At 47.6% G+C, this 9,988-nt stretch overlaps 1 protein-coding gene across 2 annotated transcripts in view; it reads right to left on the bottom strand.

Annotated features, from left to right (window-relative positions):
- COL24A1 (collagen type XXIV alpha 1 chain) overlaps positions 1–8,608 on the bottom strand; it is a 170,230-nt gene extending 161,622 nt beyond the window's left edge. For both annotated transcript variants that reach the window (XM_079981023.1, XM_079981022.1), the window contains exon 1: positions 8,031–8,608. In XM_079981023.1, the coding sequence (XP_079837149.1) occupies positions 8,031–8,086 (56 nt within the window). In that variant the 5' untranslated portion in view covers positions 8,087–8,608. The remainder of the gene's footprint in view (positions 1–8,030) is intronic.
- Positions 8,609–9,988: the final 1,380 nt, after the last annotated feature.

Here is a 9,988-nt window from a genome sequence, read left to right on the forward strand (position 1 = left end):
CGCTTGTGATTATTCCTCTCCCCACCACCACCACACACACACAAACACACACACATCCTTTTGCACACCAACTTCAAAATCTTTTCCTCATCTGGACCCAATTTGCAAGGCCCCAAAACCAGCCAGGAAACTATCAGAGGGTCTCTGGAGAAAGATGTACGCAGAAAGACAAATGACAAGCAAATCCCATCACAGCTACTCAAGTAGTGAGCAGTTGCTCAAACCCCACTACCTACAGAACATTTTCTCCATCGCGCTCTAAAGCACAGGGGGAGGGGAATGCAATTTGAAGCAAGATTGTATAGGAAAGGATACTCACTTCATCTTTCACTTCATATGCATTTACAGTTTAGCCTCTTTGCGTTTTTGCTTAAAGTGATAAACTCTTAATATTTCCCCCCGGAATTGGCTGGAAAAGTTGTAGAGAGCATTTCCCTAATATTCCATACAGGTTCTTATCCCCCCCCCCCATGGTTAGCTGTTAACATTCATATGCAAAACACAGGTGGGTAGTATGCAGCCCTGGAAACCCTCCTGTGTAGCACATAGTTTTTTGCTAGCAACCTAAGAGTCTGGGTTTTGGTTTTAATCGGTTATTGCTGCAGATATGCGCTTTGATATGCTTTAGCCTAAATGCTAAAACTAGAAAACAAGAATGCAGGTAAAACAAGGCTGCAATCCAGTCACTAGGAAGCAGAAGTAGGAGGAGTGATGTTGCACTCATGTCCTGCCTTTTGGCTTCCCTTAGGTACCTGGTTGGCCACTGTGAGAACGGGATGCTGCTCTGATTCAGCAGGGCTCTTCCTATGTTCTCAGTTACTTGAGAGAAAGCTCCAGTGAACACAGTGGATGGAACCTATTTCTGAGTAAGCATGAACAAGCTGGCACAATATGGCTGCAATGGCATTTGGAAACAAGCCCGAATGAATACAGCACAACTCGCTTAGGAGCAAAGATACATAGCAATGTGGTATAGTGGTTAAGAGCGGTGGACTCGTAATCTGGTGAACCAGGTTCGCATCTCCGCTCCTCCACATGCAGCTGCTGGGTGACCTTGGGCTAGTCACACTTATTGAAGTCTCTCAGCCTCACTCACCTCACAGAGTGTTGTGGGGGAGGAAGGGAAAGGAGATTGTTAACCGTTTTGAGACTCCTTAGGGTAGTGATAAAGCGGGATATCAAATCCAAACTTTTCTAGTACTGTGCTGCCAATTCACTGTGATTTCCAAATGCTTTCTCATCGGGGAAACTAGATGTGAAAGTAGGTAAGGCTCCTGCGCCATTAATAGTCATGGAGAAAAAAGGAATTCAGCTACTAGGAGTTTAGAAGCCCTGTCCTCTTGTGCATCTAGCGACATTATTTCTCAATGAAACACTTAAAAGCAACACTGCCGCAAACAGTAGCTGGTCATATGACATGTTCATGAAGCTATATGGAAACGTTATCGAACCAAGCTTTATATGCCTTCACTCTTTGTTTGGACTTACGATGACTCTGAGGTGACTGATAGTGTTTATTCAGCCCTCAGATGGACAGGGGCATAGCATGGGTTGCCACTGTCCGGGGCCGTGGAAAGAGGGGGGAGGGAAACGGACAGAGTATGTATGCACATTCAACTGCCTACGGCATCTATGTCACCCAGGAGATCGCAGCCGCAGAGCTAAGAAGAGTTGTTCCGTTGTTTGGAGAGGTCACTTCCTGGTTCGCATGGAGACGCTGTTTTCAACAGAGAACTGTGTCGTATGTTGCCTCTTTGTGACTCTATAAGGGAGGAAGCCCCCTCCCCCTAATAAATATTGCAGACAAGAGAGCCTGCTTCAGCACTTGCATACTCTTGCTTTCTCCATGCTCGTGGTAAAAAATCAATAAAAAATCTCCACCTTCCATTGCTACACCTCTGTGATCTCCTGCCATCATGAAACAGTGCTCATTCTGGCAGGAACAGCATGCTCAGAGAACAGGTAGCAAGTCGGAAGGAGCAATGAAGAGCTTCTGCAGTGAGCATTTAGCAGAAGGCTAGCAGCATGTGTTGCATGTGGAAACCCTACATAGGACATGGGACAGGAAAGGATAAGCAGGTGTCTGAAGCAGGCTGTCCAGACCCTGATGCCTTTAATGGCTGCAGGCTGTGACTGCATGCTCCCTATTATGACCCTAAGCCGGGGGCTTATCGTATGTGCACCTTACTAAGAGGATGACGTGGGAACAAAAAGTTAAACTCAGCTAGTGCTTGCAGAGATGGTTTTACTCACTATCTCACTCCTGCACAAGCTAAGCAGTAAGTCAATGATTTTTTAACACCCTCACTCCTCACACAGAGCTATGTTATTCACAAGGCAAGGAGATTGCTTCTTTTGTTTTGTTGTAAAGCTCTCAGCTTGCACTGCAGTGGGGTGGAGTGGGGTGGGTCCAGTATTGGCAGTGTGATGGAAGACTTTGAGAGCTCCCAAGCCACCAATTACCCAAGTTTCTGTTAGCTCTTGTTTTGTTTTTTTAAATAATGCATTTGTTAATGTAACCCAAAACAGTACAGTAGGCCAGCAACTTATGTCAGGGTTACGTTCCAGGGATTGCACCTAAAGACAAAATCATGTACAGTGGTACCTCGGGTTAAGAACTTAATTCGTTCTGGAGGTCCGTTCTTAACCTGAAACTGTTCTTAACCTGAGATACCACTTTAGCTAATGGGGCCTCCTGCTGCCACCGCCTCGCGATTTCTGTTCTCATCCTGAAGCAAAGTTCTTAACCTGAGGTACTATTTCTGGGTTAGTGGAGTCTGTAACCTGAAGTGTATGTAACCTGAGGTACCACAGTATAGTCAAAACTCACTGGGTTCACGGGGGGGGGGGGTGCGTGTGAACTGCCACATTCATTTTCCCCAATACCTTGCCGTCTTTTAATCCCCCCCCCATTTTTTTGGCCAAGTGCCTAAAGCTGAATGTGCACAAGTTAGGTAAACAGGTAAAGGGACCCCTGACCATTAGGTCCAGTCGTGGCTGACTCTGGGGTTGCGGCGCTCATCTCGTTAATTGGCCGAGTGAGCCGGTGTACAGCTTCCAGGTCATGTGGCCAGCATGAACCAGAGCAGTGCACGGAAACGCCGTTTACCTTCCCAGAGTAGACCTATTTATCTACTTGCACTTTGACGTGCTTTCGAACTGCTAGGTTGGCAGGAGCTGGGACCGAGCAACGGGAGCTCACCCCGTCGCGAGGATTTGAACCGCCGACCTTCTGATCAGCAAGCCCTAGGCTCTGTGGTTTAACCCACAGCGCCACCTGTGTCGGGCTTACTGCATTGCCATTTTTTTGGCTGCAGCCATCGCATTCATATATTCAGTCTTCGGTCCACAATGGCTCCTAGGTTTTAGGACTGTAACTGTCTAAACAACATTCTGCATATAGAAAGTTATAACATAAACAGTATTTTACTGTTTTTATAGCAGTGCCAATATTTTTAGCCACTGCCAAAAATGTAAACAGTCATTTACATGACCAAATCCTTCAGTAATTCTCAGGGCTGGCAATATATGCTGCAGAAAGCGTGAGAAACAGATTTTCTTGGTAGCTGCTGACAATACACCCTGCCCCATAGATTTGGGGGTATTTCCAGATGGAAGCTTAATATTGCAAAAAGTTGGACAGATATCACAAGCAGGTCAATGGCAAAAGCTTTTTTGTTAGCCAATCAGCTTTCCCCCAGAAATGTTAAATCCAGATTAAATAAGGGCAAAGTAGGGGTTGCCATCTTGACTCCAATAATGTTATGTTGATGTTATAGAAAAAAGGTAAGCATGATGAGCTCCCATCCCATAATAAAGACCTATCTGGAAGCATCCATTAATCACAACCATCAGGACAGACACATTTTGTGGCCTGAGGCAAAGGACAAGATAGCAACTCCTTCTAGTTCCACATGCAGAAGCCAAATAAATTAGCAGCTGAATCTTACTTCAACACTAGTGACAGGACAGCTCCACCACCACATCTGGGGCAGCAGGCCAGCTTAGGGAGCCCAGACAAAGACATGTAGCAGAACAGCTGGAAGTGCAGAAGGACTGTTGCTGCCCCGGATGGCTGCCCAACTCCCTAACAGTAAGGCCGTCCCTATCAAGCACTAATACAGGGTTAACCAACGTTGTGCCCTCTAGGTGTTTTGGGCTACAATTCCCATCAGCCTCAGGCAGCAAGGTCAAAGTCAGGGATAATGGGAGTTGTAAACCAAACCAGCTGGAGGGCACCATGTTAGCTATCCCTCCTGTATTGTGTGGATACATACAGGTTTTTTTAAGTGGGGGTAAATTTTACCACCATTGGTGAAATTCACAAGGGCTGAAACAACACACATATAAAAAACACTGTGCAAATGTTTTTTTAAAAAACCGTTTTTAAAAACATGTGGAATTTGTTGTTAGCTCATCATCGCCATCTGGTGTCCCATTTGTATAATGCACTTAAAACATTATACATTGGTACCTCTGGTTACAGACGCTTCAGGTTACAGACTCAGAAATAGTACCTAACCCAGAAATAGTACCTCGGGTTAAGAACTTTGCTTCAGGATGAGAACAGAAATCGCATGGCGGTGGCGCGGCAGCAGGCCCCATTAGCTAAAGTGGTCTTCAGGTTAAGAACGTTTCAGGTTAAGAACAGACCTCCAGAACAAATTAAGTTCTTAACCAAAGGTACTACTGTCTTTGGAGATGTACAGCTCAGTCCAAGGTTTTCTCCCAAAACCTTGGGAGGGTTTAGGCAGACCCCCACATAGCCATGAGAACAAGATCTAAGTGCATAGTAATGTTCCCCCATGCATCCAGGATACTGACCGACCAGGGAACACCTCTCTCAGGCAGAGGAGCTCTACGTGCATGCATGCATACATACATACATGCATGCATACATACATACATGCATGCATACACATGTATGGCTCCCTCTCATGGCAGCTGAACCTGCGCCCTGCTCGTGCATCAGCTGGGACTAGCTTGCATGGCCACACGATCCCCTCCCATTTACTCATCATCTGAAATCCCTCCCCTACTGTCACAAGCCTTTGTGGGATAAGACTGCATCCAAATCCTATCATAACCATCATCTGCTGGGCCCATGCACTAGCTGCAGGCAATGGGCCAGTGTGGCATAATGGTTAGAGTGTGGAACTATGACTTGGGAGACCAAGTTTCGATTCTGCACTCAGCTCATTGGGTGACCTTGGGCCAGTCGCCATCTCTTAGCCTAACACCGGGTTAGGCTAGTCAAGTATTCAATCTAAAGTTCATTTTGGAAGACTGGCTCATAGAAAATTAGACATCTAGCTCCTAAGGGTCAGGTACTTAGGTAAAGGTAAAGGGACCCCTGACCATTAGGTCCAGTCATGACTGACTCTGGGGTTGCAGCGCTCATCTCACTTTATTGGCCGAGGGAGGCGGCGTACAGCTTCCGGGTCATGTGGCCAGCATGACTAAGCCACTTCTGGTGAACCAGAGCAGCGCACAGAAACGCTGTTTACCTTCCCGCCAGAGCGGTACCTATTTATCTACTTGCACTTGGACGTGCTTTCAAACTGCTAGGTTGGCAGGAGCAGGGACCGAGCAACCGGAGCTCACCCCATTGAGGAGATTCGAACCGCCAGTCTTCTGATGGGCAAGTCCTAGGCTCTATGGTTTAACCCACAGCGCCACCCGCGTCCCTAAGGGGCAGGTACTTATTTGGGCTGAAATGCTTATGCTTATGGAATGATTGCCAGAGCTCTCCGCTAAAATTATTGCTCCCATAATTTTTTATTTTTCTGGTTGAAAGGACATTCAATCATTTGAAGTGCTCCTCTCCAGATCCATGTTTAACTACCTCAATGAGAACTGGGCCTTAAAGAGCAGACACATCTGACGAAGAATAAATTCAGACCAGCGAAGCATAAAACAAAAGGAGTCAGCCTTGCAAATCTCAACAAAGCAAATTGCTCTCCAGCTCTTCCGTGGAAAGACTACCTCGCACGCCAAGGGATTTGTTTACAGAGAGCTGCCCCAAGAGACTCTGCTGTATTAAATTAAAAGAATTGGCTGCTTGGCAGAGCCTGTTGATTTTCTAAGCAGAAAATGAGCAAAAGCCCAGGGCAAATCAAACTGCATCCAGGAAGATCACCTTGATTTCTCATGCCTGTAAGTCAAACCTAACTAAGTAGTCCTATCCATCACAAGTAACAACAAATGTCTCTTTGCTCCTGTTGCCTTCAGGGAAAGAGAAAGATTATTACTAAAGATGAACTAGGGAAGCGGATTGAAGCTAAGTTTTGGCAACCTGACCTCTCAATGCAGCACTTGCCTGTGAATTGAGCAAAAGAGGGTGGGTGGGAGAGAGGTTTTCCAGTCAGCTGCCTCCCTGCCCCCTCCTCTCTTTCCCTCTCTCTCACACACATGTACAAACAAGCAACCCTTCTCCAAACCTCTCCTTCCTCTCCCAATAACAGTCATCTTGGGTGCCCTTTTGCTTCCTTCCCAAAACCGGGCTGCACAGATGGAAAAGCAAGTGCTTTTCTGTCATGCTTCATGAACGCAGGAACTTTAAATAGCCCCAGATCACCAGTAAAAAAAATAAAAATAATGATTGGTTTAAAACAAGGGTTTTGTTTCTTTCTTAAAAGAAAGAAAGACGGGTGTCTGCAGGCAGCTAAGTCTTTGCAACAGCTCCCTCCTAGAAGGCAGCCAAATCTGCTTGGAACCCAAATGGCTCCTTCTCTAAAAATAACACACATGAACTGTGCCCTTCCAGGGAGGATGGACAGAAAGGCACAACTTCACCCTCATTATGTCTCATACCATGAACATCTCACACATGCACAGGGATGTGCAGCCTCCCCACATGGGTTGCATGTTGTCCTTATACCCTGATAGGCCCTTCCTCATCAGACTGGGCAAGAAAGGGCAATTTTTTGCTCCTAGGTAGGTAGAAAGTCCAAAGATAAAAATATTTTTCTTAAAAAAAATTCATGTGTTGGCTCTAGGGAGCATCAATGTTCAGAAATCAGGGGGCAATCATTATGCTCCATTGTAGTGACTGGGACAGATCTGTTAATCTAATGGTTCACAGGATCAATGTAAGCAAGGTCTTGCCAGAGTGGTAGATGTTGAGTGGGAGGGGGGGGGGAGGTGGCTTTTCGACCTTGGTTGTGGAGCTGGAATCCACACACACAAGTCTGTCCCCAGTTCCAACAGGAATAATATTAATTCTGGGAGCTGCTTCTCTGCAGAGCTGGTATGTCCTTGTAGACTATCCAGAAGAGCTGGCAAACTGTGGAGAAGAATGCTGTGGTTAGGGCAACCAGAGATATCTCTGGTTAAAAGAGATGCTTCCTCCCTAAGTCTACTCTCAGCAAACCCAAACATACTTGCCAGTTCATCGTTAATCAATCAACTGCTTCCCAACTCAGGCCAGCCCATCTGGTGCTAGAAATAAAACAAAAATAATATTTAAAAAAAAAAAATCAAAAAAAGATCCCTGTTTCCTTCTGGTTTAACGAGGGAAAAGGTCAACCAAGAAAGCTAGAGTCTCCTTGCAGATGAGCGGACCTGGTAACTCCCAGGGACAGCTGGGGGAAACCTGGGAGTCCCGGCATCCTGTTCCTCCCAGGAATGGGAAACGCGCCAACCACCTTCCCCCACGAGGGCTTTAAAACATCAAGTCCAGAAACAGCCTCGCCGGGCAAGGAGAGCGGAGATCTTCCAACAAACGAGCATCTTGCTATTGACCATTGTCAACTCATTCGTGCCAACTTGAATAAAATAAAGCCCCGCCCCGCACCATCATCGCAAGTCAGGGCGCGCGCACACCGTGTGAAGGGCCATGCGAATGGCCATCAACTTTTGGGGGGAGGGCCCTCAAAATATTTCATTGGGGGGGACTTGGTTCCTCTGTCCACACCCCCCCCATCATAAGCAGGCACCCCCCCAACCCCTCGTCGCTGCAACAGCCGGGACCCGCAGCTCGGCCACCGCGTTGACCGCCCCCCCCCCGCTCTCCCCTGCCTGAAACTCACGTTTTCGCGGTGGGAGAGATGCTTCCACTCCTTGTCCTTTGAGCTCCTAAAGGCATTTGTATGCATTTGTCCGGGCAGCGAAGTTCTAACCGAAAACAGAAGGCGGCTGTCTTCTTCTTCTTCTTCTTCTCCTCGGGGCGCCCCCTCTCCTCCTCAAGCGCTTCCTCACAGCCAGGGGCTTCAGGTACTGTCCATGAAACGCCGACGCCGCTCCTCGGCTCCGCTCCGCCCAGAGAGGAGCTGCTGCTGCCGCTGCTGCTGCTTGCGCGAAGGTCGCCCTAGCGGGTCTCGCTCCGCATGGCGGGGAAGCGCCAGCTCGGCAAAGGCGCGAGAGGGGGCGCCTCGCGCGTGCCTCGCCGGCGGCCGCCCGGGCGCTGTTGTTTGGGTGTCGCGTGGTGGTTGGCGTGAGGGGCTTCGGCGGGGTGGGTTTTTGCACCAGGTCTTGGCCAACGAAAGGGGGGGGGGGGAACAGCTGCAACAAAGGTCCAGACTGGCAAAAAAAAAGGGGGGGGAGCTCTGCAACGCGCAGGCAAAAAAACCAACAACCACCAAACTTTTACAATTGCTCTCTCTGCAGCTTCTAGTGGCAACAGCGCAGGCAGCCGGAGCTGAAAAGGAGACTCTGCCTCTGGCTGCGGAGCAGAGCAGAGCGAGCAGCCAACCCCAAAGCACAGCGAATGCTCCCCACCGCGGCTCGGTGTTAAATTTCACCGCTCACTGACTGGCGATTACATCATCAAACGCATCTCTCTTTTCTTCCCCCGGCCTCCCGGCAGCCGCCAAGCAGAGGAGGCAGAGCGAGAGACAAGAGCCTGACTCGGGATGGCTCGGGTGGGCGGCCCGACGCCGCCGCTGAGGGGAGCCCGGGAGCTGCTGCTGCTGCTGCTGACTTTGAGCTCCCCTATTGCAGCGCCCGAAGAGGGTTGGACGCACGCGCTCTCACGGCGGCGGTTTTGTGTCCCGCTTTGGAGGGAAAGCGCTTTTGCTAGCGAAGCAGCCCAGGCCTGCTGCTGCTGCTGCTGCTGCCTTGAAATGGCTCGCGCCCCCTTTTTAAGGCTGCAATCCCCCAAAGTGCTTTTTCACCAAGTTCAGTCTTAACTGCTAAGGAATCCAGTGGTCCATAACTGTTCCCAGTCAGCAAACATAATGTTATGTCCAACATCCTGTGCCCATTTAATCATAGCAGACTTCACCGTTTCATCCTGGGTGTTCCATTTCAGCAGCAAGTTATACATCTTTGACAAAATCTTAGTTTTGGGTTCTAACAATTTTGTTTCTAATTTTGATTTTTCCACCTGGAATCCAATTTTCTTGTCCAATTTATAAGCCTCCATTATCTGATAATAATGAAGCCAGTCTCACACTTTGTTTTTTAGTTTCTCAAAACTCTGCAATTTCAATTTGTCTCCCTCTTGCTCCAAAATTTCCCAATATTTTGGCCATTTGGACTCCATATTGAGTCTTTTAAAAGCTTTCGCTTCCATTGGTGACAACCACCTTGGAGTTTTATTTTCCAATAAGTCTTTGTATCTTATCCAGACAATGCTTTCCTGACAATATGGTTTTTAAATGCTTTATGTACTTTAACCTTGTCATACCACAAATATGCATGCCACCCAAAAGCATTATTAAATCCTTCTAAGTCCAAAATGTCTGCGTTCTCAAGAGGCAGCCAGTCTTTCAACCAGCAGAAGCCTGCTGATTCATAATAGAGTTTAAGGTCTGGACCACCGGTTTGAAATTTACGGCATGTAATGCCTTAAGAGAGAATATAATGAAAATGATATATAGGTCGTACATAACCCCAGTCAAGCTCGCAAAAATTTATCACTTGCCCGATAACAAATGTTGGAAATGTAAAGAGACTGAAGGTACATTCTTTCACCTTTGGTGGGTGTGCCCAAAGATTAAGGCTTTCTGGGAAATGATTTATAATGAACTGAAAAAGGTATTTAAAT

The sequence above is a fragment of the Podarcis cretensis genome, assembly GCF_951804945.1.
Source record: "Podarcis cretensis genome assembly, chromosome: 6".
Classification (NCBI taxonomy): domain Eukaryota; kingdom Metazoa; phylum Chordata; class Lepidosauria; order Squamata; family Lacertidae; genus Podarcis; species Podarcis cretensis.